This window comes from Dromiciops gliroides, chromosome 3, assembly GCF_019393635.1.
Source record: "Dromiciops gliroides isolate mDroGli1 chromosome 3, mDroGli1.pri, whole genome shotgun sequence".
NCBI classification, from domain to species: domain Eukaryota; kingdom Metazoa; phylum Chordata; class Mammalia; order Microbiotheria; family Microbiotheriidae; genus Dromiciops; species Dromiciops gliroides.
The window spans coordinates 630,284,818-630,309,201 of NC_057863.1; the positions used below are offsets into that span (position 1 = coordinate 630,284,818).

The 24,384-nt window shown below is 46.1% G+C and overlaps 1 protein-coding gene across 9 annotated transcripts in view; it reads right to left on the reverse strand.

Moving 5' to 3' along the window:
• Positions 1–24,384, reverse strand: part of KCNAB2 (potassium voltage-gated channel subfamily A regulatory beta subunit 2) — a 206,960-nt gene that overhangs the window by 15,388 nt on the left and 167,188 nt on the right. For 7 of the 9 annotated variants that reach the window (XM_043998130.1, XM_043998132.1, XM_043998129.1 and 4 more), the window contains 6 exons: positions 14,696–14,740; positions 10,869–10,913; positions 10,004–10,047; positions 6,074–6,160; positions 5,115–5,159; positions 433–518 (listed from right to left, as the gene is read on the reverse strand). In XM_043998130.1, coding sequence (XP_043854065.1) covers positions 433–518; positions 5,115–5,159; positions 6,074–6,160; positions 10,004–10,047; positions 10,869–10,913; positions 14,696–14,740 — 352 coding nt within the window. The remainder of the gene's footprint in view (positions 1–432; positions 519–5,114; positions 5,160–6,073; positions 6,161–10,003; positions 10,048–10,868; positions 10,914–14,695; positions 14,741–24,384) is intronic. The other 2 variants (XM_043998134.1, XM_043998128.1) reach the window with 1 other exon arrangement.

The window sequence follows — 24,384 nt, forward strand, 5'->3', positions numbered from 1 at the left end:
TGTCCCACCTCCCAAGGGATATTCTCATCTATAAATGAATATTGACATATATTGTTTTTTTTTTTTTTTTTTTTGCAGGGCAATGAGGGTTAAGTGACTTGCCCAAGGTCACACAGCTAGTAAGTGTCAAGTGTCTGAGGTTGGATTTGAACTCAGGTCCTCCTGAATCCAGGGCCAGTGCTTTATCTACTGCACCACCTAGCTTCCCCATGAATATTTACATATGATAAATCTATTATCATAGTTTCAGAGATATGAGTCTGAATTGGTGGAGAGAATCCCCTTGCTTGGTAGTTCCCTATCTCAATGGTCCAGCCCCTATTCCCAACCCACAGTTTCACAGAAAGCTTGGCCCCTCTGGTCAGCCTTGACTGGTGGGCCAGCCCATTGCCTTCTCAAAGCTCATGGTCAAGGGTGAGGACCCCACAGTACCATTATCTCCATGGAGCTCCAGCGGGATGTACCCCAGTACATGGCCATTCCTTGGTTGATGACGTGCGTCATGGCTCGGACAGTCTCTGTCATAAAGGAAAAGGGAAAGCGAGTGGAGAGACGTTATGATGGTCCGCTGCCTGGGGAGCATCTGGCAAATTAAAGGGTGGGACACCAAAGGGAAGAAGGGAGAGAGTTTACTGCAAAGACATCTTGCAAGCAGTGTATTTCCAGACTTCAAACTTGATTACAGGAGGGATTTTCAGAGGAAAGGAATTAAAAACAAACGAACACAATGAAGCAACAAATAAACCCAAAAAGTTGATCTTGAAACAATTCCCCCAAACATTTAATTACAAATTTCTCTCTCTTAAAAAAAGGATCCTGTAGGAAAGTGACCTTTGAATGTGGTAGATTAGGCTGAAACGGGGGATGATGAAACCAGAGAAATGGGAATTAAGACTTCAAATGTACTGGGTTTATTTTCTAGGGGAAAATAATCGTTCAGGTTGCATTAGGTCAGTCTAATGAGGTTACGCTTAAAAAGGTGAAGGAAGTCCTGGAGAGAGCCAAATGGAAACAGTGCCTGATTTTATCCATTATCATCCCCTTGCTTCAGGTACTACCAAATCAATATGGGAAATCTGAACGGAATGAACCAAGTTATGGTATTCACACAGGGCCAAAGGACTAGGGGTTATCTGGTATGCACAGAGATAAGGGAGCCAAGAGATTGTGTTTTCCCACTTAAACTCAAGCTAATTTTAGCAGGAGTCTGGGCTTCTGGGAAAGGAAGACTGCAGGAGTGGCCTTGGATGGCCAAGGTCTGTCCCATTCATTCAGATACGAATGGCATCTTGTGGGCAAGAGCTGGAAGATTGTACATCTTTCTCTTCCCGTTGCTTTCTTTCCTTCTGTCTTTGAAATTTAAAACTCCCATCACAGAATGGCAGGTTCTTGGGAAGAAGTGGGAACTCTTGAACTTGGGTCCTTGGGGAGGAGTAGAGCTCTGATCTAGGGACTGAGGATTCAGCAGTATCTACCCCTCCTTTCTCGGCTTGCCCCGAGTCCTTAGCCACTAGGGATTCAGGTGACACAAAGAAAAAATACTTGGCAGTCTTTAATTGCCCTTTGAAGGAAGAAGCCAAAGTGGGGGAGCAGAAAAAAGAAAAGAAAAGAAAACAAAATCGAATCTTCCCATTGTCTGAATTTTAGGGGAGCAAACAACTTCCGATTGGAAAATCTCATTTGGTTGATTTGGCCCCATGGGAAATACTGTGGCATTTAAAATGGGACAACCCAGCCTCCAATTGTTATAATGGCACCTAATGTTTGCATGTGCTTCCTGCTGTGTTGGGTCATCCCCCTGGATTGTCCCAAGGTCCCCAGGGGACTTCTGGGATGCCAGGCAGGGAAGATGGCCCTTAAGGATACAGTGCTTGCAAGGCAGATTGCAAAATGTAATGTGGAAATGAAAGTTTGAGGACAAGTGTTTCTAAAAACAAGTCGTTAGCATTTCACCACCTCAGAATCCTATCCAATGCCATGGGTTCACTCCTTTTTTACTATCCTGGGGGTGGAGAAGGTGAGGTCATTGAAAAGCAAGGGAGGTTCGGTTCACTCCCAAACCTGAATTAAGCCTTGCATTGGGAAGATACTCCCCCACATCATGACAGCTCAGGGTTCTCCTAGAACATAACTATCTGTTTCCTCATCGTTAGGATGCTGGTATTGGACTAAATCATACCCAAGCTCTCTTATGGCTCTATAATCTATAAGCCTGTGACCTCAGACTTGGCCTGGCAACCTCTCTCTGCAAGGTGTCCCTAAGCTGGTAGGGATGCCACCATCGTCACGCCTCGAGGAAGGCTTTGCCACAAAGGTGTTTGCAGTCGCTGCAAGCTCTGGGATGCATGCTCCCATTGGCCAATTGCCTAATTCCTAATTTGGGTGACATTCGTCTATATGGAGTGATAGGTCAAGAGGACTGAAGTCCCGGGGCTGGCGCTTCTGGGCCAGTGTTCTCTCTTAGCGAGGTACTGGCCTTGGGATGAATGTAGCTCATGCAAAATACTCTGGAGAGATTACATGTAAACCTCTGCCCCTGCTGGGGAGCGAGTTCTAATCTTCTTTCTATCATGGACTTTTACTGAGGTGTCGTGGTTCCTAATACAGCAAATTTAAATGCGCTGGAATAAGAGTCAGAAGGCATGTGAGTTTAAGATCCTCTCTCTGACACTTACCAGCTGGGGGACTATGGGCAAGTAAGTCACTGGTTCACAGTCAATGCTTAATTAAGGCCTATTGATTGACCAACTTCCCTTCTCCAATCTTCTGTTTCCTCATCTGAAAATGGGTAGTAATAATGAGGAGGGGGATGATAGCTGTCGCACTTAAGCCACAGGGTTGTTAGCAAGCCCAGACCGGACACCCTTAACATGCTGTATGCCAGCGATTATTATTGTTGCTATTATCATGTACCAATGAGACACTCTTCATTTTCCCATCAGTTGTAGTTGTGTGGGTTTTCTAATGATGACTGTGTTTTTAGCACCGAGAGGCTGAGGTGGGGGGCACCCCTGCATCACAGGGGGGAGTCACTGTCCAAACCCACGGCCCCAGGTTCTCTTCTATATTTGCCTTGCTTTGTTCACTTTTTAGAAACACTCTCAGGAGCGCCTGCTCAGGCAAGCAGCCGTTGGGTAACCATGCAGAACCACTTCCGGTGTTTCTTTTCAGCCAAGGCGCTAACTACACATGCCTTCAAGAAAATACAGAAAAACAAAAAGCTGGACGCATGCCCACACACACTCCCATGCACCCAGACACAAGCACGCACACCCACGCGCACACCCGCACACCTCCCTATCACCTTCTCATGTACATGGATGCCCATGTTTCTCACCCATCCCAAATTAAAAAAATAATAATAATAATAGCAAATCCATCCCACAAAGGGGCCTCTGGCACAATGCACTGAAATGTCCCTTCCATGCAATGACAGGGTGAGGAGTTATATCAGGGTGCAGGCTTGAGGGAAGGCATGATTCCTGTAGAAATAAAGCTGACGGGTTGGTAATATCTTGCACAAGATTGCTAACTTCCGAAAAAGAAAACAATGTCACTCTATCACAAGCAGAGAGAGAGAGGGAGAGGGAGAGAGAGAAGAAGAAGGAGGAGGAGGAGGAGGAGACAAAGATGAAGAAGAAGAAGGAGAAAGAGGGAGAGAGAAGAAGAATAGAGAAAGAGAGAGGGCAAGAGAGATAGAGGGAGAGAGGGAAGGAGAAAGAGAGGGAAAAAGAGAGGGAGAGAGAAAGAGAGAGATGAAGGGAGAGGAGAGAAGAAGAGAGAGAAGAGAGAGATAAAGAGGAGAGAAAAGGAGAAAAAAGGGAGAAGGAGAGGAAGAGAGAGCACATAACCTGACTAGAGCTGGGCAAAAGGCTCCCTGGCCTTTTGGTGTAGAGGAAGGCCTCTGTAGGCCCTTCCATGTCTGTCCCCAGGCTCCGATTCTGTCAGAACAGACTTTAGTCTGAGCCTGGCTTTGAAGGAGCCAGGTCACCCCGAGGAGCAGGGACGGACCCAGCCCTGTATGTCAGGGTCCTGATGCCAGCAGCCTCAGAAAGAAGATTGGCCAGAAGAGCCCAATGATTGGTTTTCTGTCTATTTGACATCTGATATTATTTAACAGGAGAGAACAGACAGAGCCCTTCGAGGTCTATGAATAAAGAATAGAAGTGGGCAGGTGTCAGAACCAATTGGCTGGTTGGCAACAGAGAGACAACTGCACGGGGGAAAGATGTTGTGCTGCCTTTTCACTTGGGGAGGGCACAGGGATTTCATGTGGGGCGGAAGTCTGGTTTCTTCCAAGTTTTGCCCAACTCTAGTGCTCATTCTCTGGGAGAAGAAAGATCCAGTCAGTCACCTCTCTCATGGAGAGGTCAGGTAACATGGCAAGGGGTAGACCAATCAGCAGGCAGCCCAGCAGCTGGAGATCACTTGCTCGGGAGGGCCAACCAAAGAACCAGCAAGCCCACGGGGAGTTTGCCGTAGGGAGAGCTGGCACTGGCCAGCCGGCCATCTGGCAATAAATGCAGACTTACCAGCTTCCACGCCACGCCTCTGAACAGAGACACTGGTCTTGCAAATATCGGGGTCTTGGGAAAATGGGGACGAGGGCCCAGACTACGCGTCCTGGGGGTCCTTGACCGGTTCATGCCTCATCCAAACCCACCCATTCCTCCAGCCAGGGCTCCTTGGGTGCAGCAGAAGTGATGGGGCTCTGCTACCATCCCCGCCCCCCCCAAAACAGGGAGGAGGCCCCCAGGCAGAACCACCACCTGATGAGCTCTCTAGCAATACAAGCACGCAGGGTGGGGTGATGGGGACAGGCATGCAGAAAAAGGAAGGGAAGAGAGGAAAAAAGGAATGAAGTGACCACATGGATGGGGGTGGGGGAGTGGGGAGGGAGAGGAGGAGGAGGAGGATACTAGGAACTAAGAGCTAGCTGGTTTTTTCCTTTTACTTGCAAGATGTTTTCAGAGGGCAGTTTTTTTTCTTTATGCATTTTATGGAGAAGTTTGTCATCAGGGGGATAAGGAAGTCGTGTAAATAACAATACAGAATCTGTCTCATAAAATGCCACTTGGACACAGAAGTCAATAGTCAGACTGGGTACTATGTACCTTCTATGATGAATGTTCTTGACTTGGAAGAACTAAATGGGTCCCCTGGTGATAAAAGAAAGATTTAAAGAGACCAGAGTTTATAACTGCTGGAATACTATAAGGCACGCTATGACAAAGTGGGGCAGCAGGGGAAGGGAGGGAGGCATAAATCACCTTTCAAAGACCACTTGTTTTAAGGATAATATATAAGGATAAATAAATAGATGGGGGATGGTTGGAGTTATGTCTCAGAGGCCTGATTTTCTATGTTCCTAAAGCAGTGAAACAACCAAGGAAGATGGGCCTGTAGTGGAGGAGTGGAAGGGAGCCAATGGGTGGGCTTGGAGGCCCAAAGACCAAAATAACCAACCCAAACTGCCCTTCTAGTGCCGAGCACTACTTGCCCGACATGAGAGAAGATGCCTGACTCACTCCACCCCTAAGCCAAGGACATTAAGACACCCAACAAAACACAAACAGAACAGATTGTAGCATTAGTTGTGACCCTGCTTCACTAAGGAGATGTTAACGTGGGGGGGGGGTCAACATTCCATGCAATCAAGAAACACAGAAGGTGAGCATGAGGTTGGATGTGAAACCAGAGAGAAGCTCCGTTTGTCCTTCCAGAAAGGAGATGTTGGCACAGGGGCTTGAGGAAGGGGGCACCGGGTGGAGAGAAGCCTGGCTCTCTCTTCCAGCAGGGAGGGTCTTGCCCTGTAGCCTGCCTGGTCACCCCCGTCACTTCTAAGCCTGGGAAATCCCACCTTCCCTAGCCAAACCATGCACGGGAAAGGTAAAAAAGGGTCTCCGTGGCTTGCTGGTTGTCTCCCCACACTGAGCCCCTTGAGGTCTCCTGACTTTCTGGCACTGGGGCTGTGGGATCAGCTATTTCCCTTCGACAGGCCTCCATCTTTTGGACAGTCGAACCTGGACTTGGGTGGGGAGATGGCGGCTGGTGTTTTATCAAGAGGACCTACCTTCCATGGGAGTGTTAGGGTCAGGTCTGTTGGCAAACACCACATCCACGTACTCTAACTGCAGCCGCTCCAAAGAAGCCTTCAGACCTAGTGAGGAAGACACCAGAACCATCAATAAAGCATCCATCAAGGGCCTGGGGCACCCAAGGAAGTGCCCAGGCTCATTTTGGAAGGTGTGAAAAGCAGAGGAGATTGTTGGGTTAATTCTGCACAAATGCATAGTGGGGTTCACGAAGTGATCAATAAGCATTTATTAAGAGCGTGTCAAAGAACTGTGGAGTATAGATGCTGAATGAACCATACTATTTCTTTTGTATCTGGTGCTGATGTTTTTCTATTTTGAGGTTTTTCGCCATTGCTCTGATTTTTCTCTTATAACATGACCAATGCAGAAATATGTTTAATGTTATTATGTATATATATAACCTATATCAGATTACCTGCTGTCTAGGGGAGGGGGGAGGGAGGGAGAAAAATCTGAAATTGGAAAGCTTGTATAAACAAAAGTTGAGAACTATCTTTACATGTAACAGGAAAAAAGTAAAATACTTTATTATTTTTTTTAGTGAGGCAATTGGGGTTAAGTGACTTGCCCAGGGTCACACAGCTAGTAAGTGTTAAGTGTCTGAGGTCGGATTTGAACTCAGGTACTCCTGACTCCAGGGCCGGTGCTCTATCCACTGCGCCATCTAGCTGCCCCTAATAAAATACTTTATTAAAAAAAAAAAAAAGAGCTTGTCAAGTTCCAGGTACTGTGCTAGGTGCTCGGTACACTAAGACAAAAACAATCAAAATTCATTTAAAAAAAGAGATAAGGGGGCAGCTAGGTGGCGCAGTGGATAGAGCACCGGCCCTGGAGTCAGGAGGACCTGAGTTCAAATCCAGCCTCAGACACTTAACACTTACTAGCTGTGTGACCCTGGGCAAGTCACTTAACCCCCAATTGCCTCACTAAAAAAAAAAAAAAAAAAGAGATAAGTTACACAAGGTCACACAGCACCGTGGAGAGAGTAAGGATGAGGATTTGTAGGGCAGTCTGGTGTTTTAGTCCAGATGTTTCAATCCCAAAGTCAGGAATGCCTCAGGCCTACTGCTCACTTCCCAAGAAGCCTTTGCCTACAAAATCTAAGGTCAGTGGGTCGAGCTCAATATCCTTGGGACTTAAGGAAGGAGCCCTGCTCCCCTGAGAAGAACTATTGGCTTGCGCTTTGTCCTCAAGTGATAAGAACTCAGGAATGAAGGGAGCCCAAGAGGGAATTCAGGACTGCCGCCTTCCGGGACTTTGATCTCAAAGACAAACCTTGCATGCATTGGGAAACCTTCCTGACTGAAGGACGTTGACATTTTTTTTAAATTATTATTATTAATTTTTTTTATTTTGCAGGGCAATGAGGGTTAAGTGACTTGCCCAGGGTCACACAGCTAGTAAGTGTCAAGTGTCTGAGTTCAGACTTGAACTCAGGTCCTCTTGAATCCAGGGTTAGTGCATTATCCACTACGCCACCTAGCTGCCCCCGGACATTGACTTTTGTGGGGACAGGTGGCTGCCATCTTTCCTTGGCTGCCATGGAAGTTTCAGGGAGAAGGATTAGAAAGAGAGGGGAAATAAATGCATGTGACATTTGGCCCAAGGAATTGGGCGTGTTCAGCCTAGAGACAGGGACACTTGCTGGGGAGCTGATAGCTGTCTTTGAGCATCTGAGGAGCTATCCCTTGGAAGGGGAGTTAGATTTGCTTTAATTGAATCCAGAGGACAGAACTAGGAGCAATGTGGGGAGGGGCAGGGGGAGGGGCAAAGAGGTCATTTCAGCCTTTGATGCAATGAAAGGAAAACATGCTAATAAAGGTTAACTGGAAAAATACAACCAACCAACCAACCAAAAAAACCCAAAAAGGGATGGGCAGCTTTGAGAAGTAGTGAGTACCCCATCACTGGAGGTCTTTTTGGTTTTGTTTTTGCAAGGCAATGAGGGTTAAGTGACTTGCCCAGGGTCACACAGCTAGTAAGTGTCAAGTGTCTGAGGCTGGATTTGAACTCAGGTCCTCCTGAATCCAGGGCCAGTGCTTTATCCACTGCACTACCTAGCTGCCCCCCACTGGAGGTCTTTAAGCCAAAGTGGGAGGACCACTGATTTGAGTCTGTAGGCATAGGTTCTTGGGCCAGATGGTCTCTGAGGTCCCTTCCAACTTTGAGATGTAGGGACTATTTAATCTAGAGAAGAAAAGACTTTGGGCAGAGGGACAAGAACACATGGAAAGAGAGAGGACTGACAAAGGGGGTGCCACAGGACCCCTCTCTATAGACATGGGTGAAAACAAGACAAATAATTCACTACAGTAGGATCTTTTCTCCTGATTTTTTTTTCTTTTTTGTGGGGCAATGGGGGTTAAGTGACTTGCCTAGGGTCACACAGCTAGTATGTGTTAAGTGTCTGAGGCTGGATTTGAACTCAGGTACTCCTAAATCCAGGGCCGGTGCTTTATCCACTGCGCCACCTAGCTGCCCCCATTCTCCTGATCTCTTAACATCCAGAATCATCTGTGCAATGAATCAAATCATCTCCCCAGTAAAATCACTCAATGAGTATTAGTCCTATTCCCCCAAAGAGTGTGAGGTCCTACTATATTTTATTTTATTTTTAAAAATTTTTTCTTTTTTTTTGGTGAGGCAATTGGGGTTAGGTGACTTGCCCAGGGTCACACAGCTAGTAAGTGTTAAGTGTCTGAGGTCGGATTTGAACTCAGGTACTCCTGATTCCAGGGCTGGTGCTCTATCCACTGTACCACCTAGCTGCCCCCCCCAATATATTTTAAACTAACAGATTGAGTGTTAAGTCTAAGTTTTAAATGACTTAGATGTAAGAGGGGTGGTTTGAAGGGACTCCAGTCTCAGTAAAAGTGAATAAAGCAATGTGGCAAGTGAAAGAAAATCTAAAAGCTCCCCCGTTATGTGTCCCCCATCAGAGGTGTAAGTTCCTTGAGGCCTCAGCACTTTGCAGAGTGCCTGGTGGATAGTAACAGCTTAATAGATGCCTTTCCCATTCATTCATTCATTCCTTCATTCCTTCATCATAGAGGTAGAGCACGCAGAATGAGGGAGCTGACATGGTCCCGCTTGTCCTCAGCCATAGACAGGCCACATGTGGAGGATGTATTTGGTTCTGAGGACCCCATTGGCAATTTCCATCATGCACCAAAGAGGATGACAGGGATGGTCACAGGGATGGAGACTGTGCTATATGATGAATGGCTGAGGAACTGGGGGTGAGACAAGGGGGTGTGTGTGTGTGTGTGTGTGTGTGTATTGTGGGGGTGGGGGTGGGTGGGGACAAGGACATGGATTAAGCATCTGGAAGCCTGTCATGTGAAGGAAGGCTCAGCATGGTTAATGAGTTGCAATGAGGCCAATGAGGCTCTGGGTAAGGAGAAACTTCCTAAGAACTAGAGCTGTCCCTTAGGCAGGGCTGGGCTCCTTGCTCATTGGGGATCTTGGAGCAGAGCCAGGTAAAGCAGAGGCACATGTCAGACCAGGTCGTCTGAGAGGTCCCTTCTACCTGAGGTTTCCTGTGGTCTCCCTGGAGGAAGAGGACTGTGTTAGATGAATCTGAGGTCTTTACTAACAAGGCTATGGCAAGAACCCTGGATTTAGGAGTCCGAAGACTTGGGTTAGTTTTGGCTCGGCCCCTTAACTGGCCGGGTAGCTGTCCATTAGCCAACCCTTCCTGCCAAGCCTCAGTGTCCTCATCTGAAAAGTGGGGACAATAATTCCTGTACTACTTTCAGACAGGGCAGTTAGTAAAGATGGGACAACACCTGTGGAAGCACTTTGTGAGCAGCAAGCCCTCTGGGAAAACGTGAATTACGCCCCTTGGGCAGGGATTCTTTGGTAACCCCGGCCTGTGGATTAATGGAGGTGGCCCTGGGCCTTACCTTCTATGATATGCTTTCTGGACAGGCCTCTCTCAGTCTCTGCTCTGTAAAACAGGTCAACAGCACGGATGAAACACAAATCCAGTTCCTTCTGACCCCTTGCCCAGATTTTACACTGCCATTGGACACAATTAGGGACTAGGAGGGGCTTCTGACCATGCCTGGATTTTCTAAGGAGCCTCCCCTCTGAAAGAAATGATGATTAATACCCAGTATCCTGGGGAGATTCAGAGTCCCCCCCACCCTTCTTCCAGAGTCCTGACGTTAAGTTCAGTTTTCCTGAAGGACATTACTGAGAATGCCACAGGTGTGGCATTGACTATCCTCCATCTTGGTCAGACCCCACCCAACCTTGCAAGGAATTTCATCTAGGGTGGGGAAGCTGTTGTGTCTTACTCAAGATTGGGTGGAAACAGATCCTTTTGTCTAGATAGACCAATGTTTGTAGTAAGTCTTAGTAGAGATAACTTCTCCATCCAAGGGTCACTCTCAGCCCTTCATTGAACGCCTAAGTGTATGTAAACTGTGAGCCCTGTTGCTATGATTGTCTTTGGTCTAAGACAGCTGGCCAAATGACCATCCTTTTATTAATAACCTGCTGGCCTCATTAATAAAATGATTAAATTACTGGGAAACAATATCTCTTGAACCTTTTTAAATGTCACACCTCCATTCTTCCCCTGAAACTGCCTGACCCCCTGAGCCAGAAAGTTCTCATTCCTCGAGGTCTGACTGGGGCCTCCCCTCAATGGATGATGCTGATTGTGGGGAGAGTGACCTATGGATCACTGAGTAAGACTGAAGGGTGACAATGGGACTGGTACTAGTCAAGACAAACAAATAAGTAAATAATTAATTGACCTACTTTCCTCCCCAGAAGATCTTGGTTGTAATGACCAGGCTAGACCGTCTGTAAAACAGAAGAAAAGAGATCAGATTCTTATCATGAATGAATGTGATTACATGCATACATATGGACTGGTCATAGTGCAGACCTCCCCCATCATTATCACTGTATGAGCTGGCCCATTAATGAATGGCCTTACTTGCAAACACCTGTACACAATGTGCTTTTAAAAATAAACATGAAGAAACACAAATGCTCTCCTCCCCAGTGAGGAGCCCCACGGATTCAGAGCCAGGGGTGGGCCTTGGATTTTAAGGGCTACATATAAACAGGGCCCGAGTTGGTAGCTGGAACCTTTCTGTTTCAGAAGGACCCGCTGGAGACTGTGTTTCACTGAGCTAGCCTTTGGAAGCCAATGTTGTTCCCTCCACTCTGTGGGGCATCTCAGGAGGACATAAGCAAAGCACCCTGGGAATGCCCAGGCCCAGCCTAGTTAAGGCTGATGGGGTTCCTCTCTGGGTTAACCTGAAAGGGCTCTGCATTTCAGCCACAGCAGTTCTCATAGGTCCTCTACAAAGCCAAGGGAGGGGTCTTGATCTAGATAAATGAGAATTGTCAAAGCTCCCCAGAGGATTAAGTCAGCACAAAAAAGGGCAAAGTCCTTTGGATGACAGCTATTGCCTTCTCCTTGGGGGCCCCATCCCCACATGAAGCCGGGAGCCCTGGTTTCCCCAAGCCAATACTCAGGAGTCTCTGCTACTCTAAAGCACTGGCACGGTCAGTGCCCTCTCACTCTGCTGCTTCCAGAGAGCACTACCTACAGCTCTACGGGATGACCTCATCTTTATTTCCATATGTATTCACCTAAGACATAATCATGAGATTTGCTAATAAGTGCAATTTCCTTTAATTATGGAGTGGAGAGGAATTTATTTTAGGATCAATTATAGCAAAGAAACAACCTTGATGGGACCCAAGGAGGGGTGTAAATAATTAGAGCCGAGGCGGCTTCTTGAGGAACAACGGCTGAGATTTTAAATGGCACTTGAGAGGGAAGGGAAGGAGATGAGGCACTGCATTCTAATTGCTTGTGACATTTCTGAAAATAAAGACGCATTAACCACTGTGCTCATTTGCCACTTCAGATGAAATCACATCTAGTGGTTTGGAGGACCCCAGATACTAGCAAACACCCAGCTAGGTCACAGCATGAAAGGAAGGAGGGCAGTGGGCCTCGAGAAAGTCCAGGTACATTCACCTGGAGAGAGATGCACAGCTGTGGGCAAAGGAGAGATGCAGGGGAGCCCTGGCTTGGCTTGGACTGCGCATGAATCAGCTGAGATGGAGAATGGCTACAGGGATGGATTTTGGTTAGGGGAATTGGAGGCTGCACCATTCCAATTCAGTGCAATGCAGTGTAACACAGTGTAATCCCAGCTCTAAACCTGTGATCTCATGAATTCAATCCCAGCTCGAAATTTGTGATCTCTTATGAATTGAATTCAATTCCAACTCTAAACCTGTGATTTTATGAATCTCATTCAATTTCAGCTACAAGTCTACGATCTTATAAAATGATTCAATTCAATTCCACAAGCATTTTTAGGCACCTACTACATACTAGACACTGTGCTTGGTATTGGGAACACAAAGCCCAAAATGAAACAGTCCCTTATTCTCTAGGAGTTTATATTCTACTGGGGGAAACTAAAGGCATACAGATTCAAGATGTGTTTAAAGTAATTTCAAGGGGTGGAGGTGAAGAACATTAACAACTTGGGGAGGGGGCTAATCAGGAAGGGCTTCAGATGGGAGGAGACTCTTGAACAGTGGCTAGCTAGGTGATGTCACAGTAGGCAGAGCAGTGGACCTGGCATCAGGAAGATGCAAGTTCAAATCCAGACTCAGACAATTACTAGCTGTGTGACCTGTATGCCTCAGTTTCCTAATATGTGAAATGGTGATTACACCAGCATCTACCTGGCAGTATTGTTGTGAGGATAAGATGAGGAGATATTTATGATGAACTGTATAAATGCTGGCTACTTTTATTATTATTATTATTATTGCATAGAATTAGAGATTCTAAGAAAGGGAGGTAAGGAGGGAGTTAATGGGATGAAACTTGTGCAGAGGAACAGAAGTGGGAGATGGATTGTTGAGTGTGGACTTCCTCAAGCAGATCTGTGTGGGTGGGACACAGAGTGCATGCAGGGGGGCACCAGGAAACCTGTCCAGAAAGATAGGCCAGAATTAGGTTTGGGAGTGCTTTAGATACCGAATACTGGCCCAAAGATGAAAGCAAAGGAAAAAGTCTTTGAATCTAGCTTCTATGTATTAACTGCCCAAAAGGGGAGTTTTCATACTGAACAGATACCCCTTAGGGAGGATATGAATGTAAATAGGAAAGTACACTAATGTTTTGCAGTGTCTTTTTGTCTCAGGAAGTTTCCTATCCAGGATTTAGCCTTTTGGAGCCACCCTCCAGTAGAATGAGCTCCCTGATCCAAGGGACTTATTTGTTTTGTCTTGGTAGCCTCAGTGTCCAGCCCAGTGACTTGCACATCAGTAGGCACTCAATAAATGCTTATACAACCAGCAGGTACTCAATAAATGCTTGTACAACCAGTAGGCACTCTATAAATGCTTGCAAAACAGTAGGTACTCAATAAATACTTGCACAACCAATAGGTACTCAATAAATGCTTGCACAACCAGCAGGCACTCAATAAATGCCTGTATACCAGTAGGCACTCAATAAATGCTTGTTGGATTCCATCGAATTGATCTTCTGTGATGGTAAGATGTGGTAAAATTCCTAGTGAGATTTCCAGACTAGTTAGCTCAGGAGACCTGTTAGGAGTTCTTAGTTTCCTTATATAAATGCTAATGCTAAATAAGAGGCAGAGTATTGTGGGTGAAGGAATGTTGAACTGGGAATCAGCAGAGACCTCCATTCCAACCCTGTTTCTGCACTTACCTGTTATGTGACCAGGGGTAAGCCTCAGTTTCCCCATCTTTAAAATGGGGATAACAATACCCCTGTGACTTACCTCACAGGGCTGTGGTGAGGATGACATAGGATCACATCTGTAAAAGCACTTTATAAATCTTAAAGCCCCTTACATGCCAGGAATTACTATTAATAATAAATTATCTCCTCCTCTTGGACAGTGGTCCTTAAGAAGTCAGGTTGGGGGGCAGCTAGGTGGCGCAGTGGATAGAGCACCGGCCCTGGAGTCAGGAGTACCTGAGTTCAAATCTGGCCTCAGACACTTAACACACACTTACTAGCTGTGTGACCCTGGGCAAGTCACTTAACCCCAATTGCCTCACTTAAAAAAAAAAGAAGTCAGGTTGGGGACTACCACCCTCCCCAGTGGAAGAAAAAACCAGTCACCATGGTGATGAGTCATTATTTGCTTGGTTCATTGTAAGAGGATTTTACTATGGGTAGAGGGGCTCACCCCCTCCCCAGGAAGGAAGAAGTCGCCTCTATCAGCATCTCCCATTAGGAAAAAAACAACAACCACCCTCAGGGTTTCTAGGAGTTGAAGATAATTTGCCTGCACAATGAGCTGGCCAGGGTATCCCTGGGGCACTCATCTTAGCAATTAGAAATGGGAGAAAAGAAATCTAACTCTCATTCTTCCTGCCACAAAGCAAAACAGAGGTCTGCTTGTCCCAGGGACCCCAAGGCTGGGTTTCCAGCCTGTCTCTAAGTCTTGTCCTCCAAAAAGCTCCCCTCCTCCCCTGGGTCATTAGAACAAAGGGGTCTGCAAATGGGCCTTCTCTGCTGGATGTGGGCAGGGGGACAGTGATCCCAGAAGACGCACGCTCATTACCTCCATCCCTTCTTCTTAATGATATTTCCCAATACGACTTCAGCTCTGCAAAACAAGATGGAGAAATGAGGATTTCAGTAAACCATTAGGGGAAATCATAGAAAATTGAAGCCAACTCGGTAATGACAACCAGATGCACCAGTACTTTGCATTCTGGGAGTGCTGATGCCATCTGAGGGCTGGTAGGGATGATGGGGAGGGGCCCTGGCCTCCACTTGCTCCAGGAGGGAGAAGAGGGAGAAATGTGGCATCAGAACATTAAATGCCCAAGGGACTAGATGCCCCGAGGCAGCTACTTGGATTGGAAGAGAGGAATAAACTTTGGCCAAGATTTATCCCCAGGCTCAGAAAACCCTGGCCAGGGCACGGCTTGGAGGTGGAGGCCAGGGCAGTATCTGGACGCTGTTTGGTTCACAGTGCCCAGAAACACACACCGACAACAACTAGGCTGCTTCCACTGGCCGACTGTTTGCAGGCAATTACATTTTTAAAAAAGGTAAATTATTCATGGAGTGGCCTTGTCTGTCTGTGGCGAAGTGCCCCCCCCCCCATCCTCTTAATTTCTAGAGACAATGATGACCTCCGTCAGAAGCAGGGGCTGAACCCAGAGGGCTGAGAGCTATGGGTGTCACTAGTGATACAGGGTGTGGCTTGTGAGTGTGATGGCTGCAGAAAGGAGTGTTGCTTTTTTTAAATCCTAAGGAGGCAGATGCTGGGTTCTGGGTGATTTGTTCTGCTCTGTATCACTGCGAGTCCCCAACCAAACTTGGACAGAACCAGGTCAGCTGGCAGGCTTGCTGCCAGCTCGCTGTGCCACAGAGGCCCCACGGGAGCTTCTGGGGACTTTATTTTTTTTTTGGGGGGTGTTGTTTCTGCTGTCAACAAAACGATCTGGGGTGAAAACCAAGAGAGAGCTCTGGGTCTGCATTCAGCCCCTCTTGTTCTATACCCAAACCTGCTGGAGTCAACCCCCCACCAAGTCACATTTCATTGGTTCCTCACAGAGCCCCATCCATGAGTCCTTAGCCTCCTTCCCTACCATCATCCTCCCATCCGGGCTCTGAGCAGAAGCTCCCTGAAGGCAGGAACTGGTTTCAGTTTTGCCCTTGTATACCCAGCATCTGGAGGAGTACCGGGCAAGTCAATTTTTCATCTATAAAATGAGGGACTTGGCCTCCAGGGTCCCTTCTACCTCTAAGTTCCAGCCAGGACCCTGCAATCTTGTGAACTGCTGGTGAGAACCATAGAAACCAGCTCAGCTTCTGACCTTTAGTTCTCTTCTTTTAATCCAGGGGGGTTTAGCCTTCTTTCTTTCTTTCTTCCTTTCTTCTCCTCCTCCTCCTCTTCTTCTTCCTTCTCCTCCTTCTCCCACTCCCCCTCCCCTCCTCCTTCTCCTTTTTCTTCTTGGTGTCCTGGACTTCTGGTGAAGCCCATGCACCCTTTCTCAGAACTGCATTTTAAATGCATAAAATAAAATGCACAGTATTCCAAAGGAAAGCAATTATATAGAAATACAGTCATATGAACATTAAAAAGTCAGGTTTAAGTAACAGCAACACTGTGTGATGATCACCTGTGATAGACTTGGCTCTTTTCAGCAATACAATGATCCAAGACAACTCCAAAGGACTCATGATGGAAAATGCTTTCCACATCCAGAAAAAGAAACTGTGGATTCTGAATGCAGATTGAACCATACTGTTTCTACTTTTTTTTTTGTTTTTTTTTTTTGAGGTTTTTCCCTTTTGTTCTGATTCTTCTTTCACAACATGACTAATGCAGAAATATGTTTAATGTGATCGTACATATATAACCTATATCAGATTGCTTGCTGTGTTGGAGAGGCGGGAGGGAAGGAAAAAAATTTGGAACTAAAAATTTTATAAAAACAAATGTTGAGCCCCCCCCACACCTTTCAAGAACAAACCTCGACTTCCTGGGTGGAGCCAAGATGGCAGAGGAAAGGCAGTGAGCTCCCGAACTCATGACATGATCGCTCCAAAAAATATCCAAATAAGGTCATAGGAAAATGCCCGGAGCAGCAAAACTTACAAAAGAATGTGCTGAAATCATCTTCTAACCAAGAAGGGCTTGGAAGGTCAGAAGGAGGGAGCTGCTGTGCTGATACAGGAGTCGGGCCCAACCCCACAGTTACCCTGACACAGATCCAGTCTCAGGAAGTCCTCACCACAGAAGGAGACTCCCAGAGCCTCTGAATCAGCTGAAGAACCAGTATTGTCTGGAACTAAGCTCACAGTCTGGTGAGTGGGCTGAGCCCTGGGCAGGGGAGAGACTACAGGGGTCTATGCTGGTGCTAAGGCAGAACTTGGATTTTACACCCCTACTGAGAACCAGGTGGTAGGCTCGAGTAGAAATGGCCCAGTTAGGGGAGGGGCACAGGCTCATCAGAGCTAATAATCACAACACACAAAGCTGGTTGATTTGCAAGTTGGTCTGGGGTCATCTAGGACCAGGAAACAGACCAGGCGAGTGAAGAACCTGATTCTCCTTAAATCATACCACCTGGGATTTCTTAAGCTTGGGATACTGCAGCCTGGAAACAGTGCCCCACTTTAAGGAGCTAAAAGTCTAGTAAAAGAAAGACAAGATGAGCCAACAGAGAAAGGTGAGGACCACAGAAAGTTTCTTCAGTAACAAGGAAGACCAAGGGGTACCCTCAGAGGAAGATGTCAACATCAGGACCCCTATATCTAAAGCTTCCAAGAAAAATATGAATTGGTCTCAGGCCATAGAGGTGCTCAAAAAGGACTTTGAAGATAAAATTAGAGAGGTAGAGGAAAAAATGGAAAGAGAAATGAGGGTGATGCAGGAAAGACATGAGAAAAAAGTCAACAGCTTGAAAAGTCAAATGGAAAAGGAGGTACAAAAGCTCTTTGATGAAAATAATTGCCTAAGAATTAGGATTGAACAAATGGAAGCCAGTGACTTTATGAGAAACCAAGACACAATAAAGCAAATCCAAATGAATAAAAAAATAGAGGACAATGTGAAATATCTTCTGGGAAAAACTGCTGACCTGGAAAATAGGTCCAGGAGAGATCATTTGAAAATTATTGGTCTACCTGAAAACCATGATCAAGGAAAGAGCTTAGACACCATCTTCTGAGATATTCTCAGGGAAAATTGCCCTGAAATGCTAGAAGAAGAAGCTAAAATAGAAATTGAAAGAATCCACCGATCACCTCCAGAAAGAGATCCCAAAAGGAAAACTCCTAGGAATATTATAGCCAAATTCCAGAGTTCTCAGGTCAAGGAGAAAATATTGCAAGCTGCCAAAAAGAAAGAATTCAAGTACTGTGGAGCCCCAGTCAGGATAGCACAAGATCTAGCAGCTTCTACATTAAAGGACTGGAGGGCATGGAATATGATATTCCAGAGGGCAAAGGAAATGGGATTACAACCAAGAATCACCTACCCAGCAAAACTCATCGTTATCTTTCAGAGGAAAAAATGGGACTTTAATGGAAAAGAAGACTTTCAGATATTTGTGATGAAAAGACCTGAACTGAATGGCAAATTTGAATTTCAAATATAAGACCCTAGAGAACCATAAAAAATTTGGAGCTGGGGGACATACCTGGGGTTGTACAGTGGGCGACTGTCTTGTGTCTGAGGCCGGGTTTGGACTGGGATCCCCCAGGTCCAGGGGTGATGCTTTGTTCACTGTGTCACTTAGCTAGATGATAACATCTTTAGGGTTAAATTGAGGGGTGAAGGGAATTCATTGGGGAAGGGGGAAGGGCAAAAGCAAAATCCTACATGAAAGTAACAGGAAAAGGCTTATGGAGTGGGGGAAGAGATGGGAGAGGAGCAGGGCAGTAAATGAATGTTACACTCATCAGAAAAGGCTCAAAGATCTTAAACTCATCAGAGCTGCCTCAAGGAGGGACTAATAGACACACCCAACTGGGTGGAGTAATCTATTTAATCTGGGCAGTAAATGAGCCTAACACTCATCAGAATTGGCTCAAAGACCTCAATCTCATCAGCATTGGCTCAAGGAGGGAATAATGTACACACTCAATTGGGTGGAATCATCTCTCTAACCCTGCAGGAAAATAGGAGGGGAAGGGGATAAAGAGAGAGGGGCAAAAGAAGGAAGGGCAGAGTGGGGGAGGGGACAGACAGAAGCAAATCCATTTTGAAGAGTGATAGGATGAAAGAAGATGGATAATAGAATAAATATCATGGGGAAGGGAATAGGATGGAAGGGTAACAGTTAACAATAGTAATCATGAAAAAGAGAAAAGGGGGAAAATTGTACAAAAACTATTTATAGCAACTCTTGGTGGAGGCTAAGAATTGAGAATCAAGGGAAAGTCCATCAATTGAGGAACGATGGAAAAAGCTTTGTTATATGATTGTAGTGGAATGGACTTGTGCTACAGGAAATGACAAACAGGATGATCCCCGAAAAACCTTGAAAGACTAATAAACATCGATGTATAGTGAAGTGAGCAGAGCTGAGAGGACATTGTGCGTACTGACAGCAGTATTGGTCAATGAGTAATTGTGAATGACATAACTACTCTCAGCAGTGCAATGATCCAAGACAATCCCAAGGAACTAATGAGCTTACTATGCACCCCTATAGAAAGAACTGATAAAAAGGATACTTGTGGATTGTACATATATAACCTGATTGTGATCTTGTGGAGGGGGGAGGAAAGGGAGGGAGGGAGAAAAATTTAGAACTCTAAATCTTATGAAAATGAATGTTGAAAACTACCCTTACGTGTAAATGGAAAATAAAATAAATGTTTATTGAAAGAAAAAAGAAAAAAAAACAAATGTTGAAAACTATCTTTACATGTAACTGGAAAATAATAATATACTTTTTTGTTCTTCTTGTTTTTGGTGAGGCATTTGGAGTTAAGTAACTTGCCCAGGGTCACACAGCTAGTTCTGAACTCAGGTCCTCCTGAATCCAGGGCCAGTGCTCTATCCACTGCACCACCTGGCTGCCCCGATATACTTTTTCTTTTTTTTGGTGAGGCAATTGGGGTTAAGTGACTTGCCCAGGGTCACACAGCTAGTAAGTGTCAAGTGTCTGAGGCCGAATTTGAACTCAGGTCCTCCTGAATCCAGGGCTGGTGCTCTATCCACTCACTGCGCCACCTAGCTGCCCTCCGATATACTTTTTTTTTTTTTTTTTTTTTTTTTAGTGAGGCAATTGGGGTTAAGTGACTTGCCCAGGGTCACACAGCTAGTAAGTATTGTCTGAGGCTGGATTTGAACTCAGGTACTCCTGACTCCAGGGCCGGTGCTCTATCCACTGCGCCACCTAGCTGCCCCCTGATATACTTTTAAGATGAAAAAAAGCCAGGTTTACAGACCATAGATTAAGAACTCTGATCTATTACCAGGAAAACATTGTACACAATATCAACAACATTGTGTGTTGATCAACTGTGATCGACTTGATTCTTCTCAGCAATACAATGGTCCAAGAGAGTTCCAAAGGATTTATGATGGAAAATGCTCTCCAAATCCAGAAAAAAAACCACACAGAACTGTTGAATCTGGGAAAAAAAAGAACTCTGATCTGGTCCCTCCCTGCTGTGTCAGGTGGGCTTACAGAGAAAGATTAAATACATGGAGGACCAAGAGACGATACAGGACCTAAGGGCATATTCTTTCAGGAAGCATCGGCCAGCCATCTTGTTCATGCCCGTAAATTGTTCAATGAGTTGGGACAGGTGTGGAAACGTCGAAGCTCTTTGGAAAGCTTCCCAAATGAGCATCTGTGGAAAGGCTGCAGACAGGCTGTCTCAGCCAGAGAAAGTCCCCACTGCCCTGGGCTTGGGCATGGGACTGGGGTTCCATGGGCCATCAGCTCCTCTGCAGTTGGTTCTCTTCATTATTCACGACCAAAGCCATTCCATGTTTGTTTCTGAGGGGAGGCAAGGAGCCTGGGGGCCCCACCTTCTCCAATGGTCCCCTCATGACTGAGGGGACAGGTTAGCTTTGAGTTGGGGGACGTAAGACCACAGCTCTAGGGCTGGAGGTTGCCTTAGAAGTCAAAATCCAACCCCTTCATTTTACAGATGAGAAAGCTGAGGGGGGCGGGCAGTGGCAAATCATAGTCATGCTGCTTCTTTAATGCTTTTCCCACTAATACAATCCTATCAGTTTCTGATTTTGAACCATCTCTCAGTGCCAAGGACTTTGGAGACAAGAACCTTCTTTCTGGGTCTTCAGTAGATGTGGCCGTGGCCCTGCCAGGGGGTTGTTCACCAAAGGGGTTGTTCACCGGGATGATGGTGAACTGAGGCAGTGAGATGGAAGCATTGCTTTTCTTTTCTTTTTTTTTGGCGGGGCAATGGGGGTTAAGTGACTTGCCCAGGGTCACACAGCTAGTAAGTGTCAAGTATCTGAGGCTGGATTTGAATTCAGGTACTCCTGAATCCAGGGCCAGCGCTTTAACCACTGCGCCATCTAGCTGCCCCCGAAGCATTGCTTTTCAAAGGCTCTCCTGGGCTGTGTCCATCAGGGTCTGAGAGAGATGGGGGTCCAGGTGGTGGTGGTCTGGCTTATCTGGCACTCCCTCAGGGTACACCTGTGGGTGGCAGCTGGTTGGCAGTTGGTGGAGATCAGGGCTCCTTCTCCATAAGAGCTGCTTCTCTAGATGATGGATGTGAGGGCTGGTATAGAAGCCGGTCTGAAGGGTGCTGCCCCTCCCAGAGCTCTTGTGACTATCTGATTGTTGGTGACGGTTGGGCTAAGTGGCATGATAGAATGCTGGGCCTGGAGTGAAGAAGACCTGAGTTCAAATCCAGCTGCAGATACATACTATCTGTGTGACCCTGGGCAAGCCACTTCACCCTGTCTGCCTCAGTTTCCTTATCTGTAAAATGAGCTGAAGGAAATGGCAAACCGGTCCAGTTTCTTTGCCAAGAAAACCCTAGATGGGATCATGAAGGGTTGAACACAGCTGGCTCAGCATTTGTTGCTGGTGGTGATAAGTAAGGGGGGCCCCATCTCCACAATGATTTCTCCCCTCAACACTGGCTGCAGGGACTGGCCTGCAAGCAGCTCTGGTGCTTTGGGGGGAGCACTGACATTTTCAAGGTTCTTGGGTTCATGGTTCCTTAACATCCCACATTTCCCTTTATCTTAAGCCTTTTTACCCCGTTCTTCGTCCGGTTCCTCTACCTCTCAGGTCTTTGCCAGGTCATCATGTCTGCCCAAGCCATACCCTCCTCCCTTTCCTATCCTGTCCCCTTGTAGAAACTCACCCAACTCTACATTATCCCCTTCTGTCTCCTTGTCTTATCACCAATCGTTCCTCGCCAGACCCCAACCCTGGATTATTTCTAACATCTCTGCCTGCTTCATTCCTACTCACGTTCTGCTGAACAGAGCTCTAGGAAACCACAAAACCCCACAAATCACAAATCAAACTGGGTCCACTAGAAACTTTTGTCATCTAACCTCAAAAGGGTCCTCACTTCAGCAAGGCACTCCCACCCCATCCTAATCAATCCCACTCTGCACAGCGGCTGTTCCAAACCTTCTCGTTTCTCCTCCAGACTCCAAAGGTACCCTTGTTCCCTCCTCTCCATCCTGACTCATACTTCCCTAAAAACAGTGAGGCCATTCAACAAGAGCTCCCCCTTCTCCCCTCTTGCTCACCTAACTTCATTCAGACATCATCCCCTATAATCTCCTCCTTTACTCTTGTCTCAGAGGAAGAGGTGGTCCTTCTCCTTGCTAAGGACCTCGACCCCAGACCCCCCTTCTTCTCCAACATATCACCACCACCGTAATCCCCCCTTTCTCTTTTTTTTCAGGGCAATGAGGGTTAAGTGACTTGCCCAGGGTCACACAGCTAGTAAGTGTCAAGTGTCTGAGGCTGGATTTAAACTCAGGTCCTCCTGAATCCAGGGCCGGTGCTTTATCCACTGCGCCACCTAGCTGCCCCTCCCCCTTTCTCTCTAATCTATCTGCTGTCTCCTTTCCCTGCTGCCCACAAACAGGATGGAGTCCCCTCTCTCTCTTTTTTTCTAAGTCTCCTCTCTCTTTAAAAAAAATCCAAAAAAACAAAAAAAAATTTAGGGGCAGCTAGGTGGCACAGTGGATAGAGCACCGGCCCTGGAGTCAGGAGTACCTGAGTTCAAATCCGGCCTCAGACACTTAACACACACTTACTAGCTGTGTGACCCTGGGCAAGTCACTTAACCCTCACTAAATTGCCTCACTAAAAAAAAAAAATCCTCATTTGATCTGACCATCTCATTTTCTATCATTTGATATTTCCTTGAGAAAGCTAGCTATACTCAGTGCCTTCCCTTTCTCTCCTCTCACTGTCTTCTAAAATTCTCTGCAATCTGGATTCTGACCTCATTATTCAACTGAAACTGCTCTCTTGGAAGTTACTAATGATCTCTTAATTGCCAGATCTAGTAGCCTATATTCTGGGTCTTCATCCTTCCTGACCCTTCTGCAGCCCTTGACACTGGATCACCTTTATGTGCTTGGTACTCTCTCCTTTCTAGATTTTCCTGCTGCTTTTTCTCTTGCCTCTCTGACGTTTCCTCTTCTTACCTTTTCTTTGCTGGGTCTTCATATGCCCACTAACTGTGGGTATCTCCTCCCCCGGGGCCTTCTTCTTTCCCCTCTACACAAACCATCTTCACTCTGTGTGTATGTGTCATGGATCTACTTGGCAATCTGATTAAGTGTATTGACCACTTCTCAGAATCACGTCTTTTTAAAATCCATAAGATAAACTCTAAAGAATTACAAGGGAAATCAAGTCCACTGAAATACAGTCTTAGAGGATTTCCTGGGCTACTAATAGCTTAAGTGATTTGACAATGGCCAAAGAAAAATATTCTTAAAAAGCCAGATCCACAGACCCCAGGTTACTATCTCCAATCTCATCAATTCTCATGGGTTCCGTGATCATGATTCCCAAATTCAGCCATCATCTCTCCTCTAAGCTCCCGGCCCACATCACCCACTGCTTTTTTGAGCATTTCTTGAACTGATGACTCTCAAACTTGGTATGTTGTTTAAACAACTCATTATCTTATCTCCCCCAACCTTCCTTTCTTCCCAACTTCATTATTCCTATGGATACCCCCATCTTTCCAGTTACTCAGGCTCACAACTCCTCATATACGCACACCCCACAAATCCAATCTGATGCCCAATATTGTCACTTTTATTTTCCCAGCATCTCTCCTATACACCCCTCTCTCTACTTATGCAGCTCCCATTTCATTTGAGGCCCCTCTCTCCTCTTCTCTGGACTATTTCAATAGCTTCCTAATTAGTCTCTCTTCCTTAAATCTCTTTCCTCTCCACTCTACCCTCTAACCAGTTGTGAAAGTGATTTTCCTAAACCACAGGCCTGACTCCTGCTCCATAAACTCCAGTGGCTCGCTATTTTCCCAAGGATAAAATCTAAAATCCTTTGTTTGGCATTTATAATTTTTTACCACTTGGTTCTTTCCTACCTCTCTGTGGTTCTTAGACATGACTCTTCACTTCCTACATACCCATGAACCATTTAACATAGTCTACTTGCCATCCCTTTGACATAATCTTTCATCTTCCAACTCTGTGCCTTTTTGATGGCTGCCCACTTGTCTAGAACACTCTCCCCTCCTCACGTCTGCACACTGGCTTTCCTGTCCTCCTTCAAGACAAAGATCAAAGAG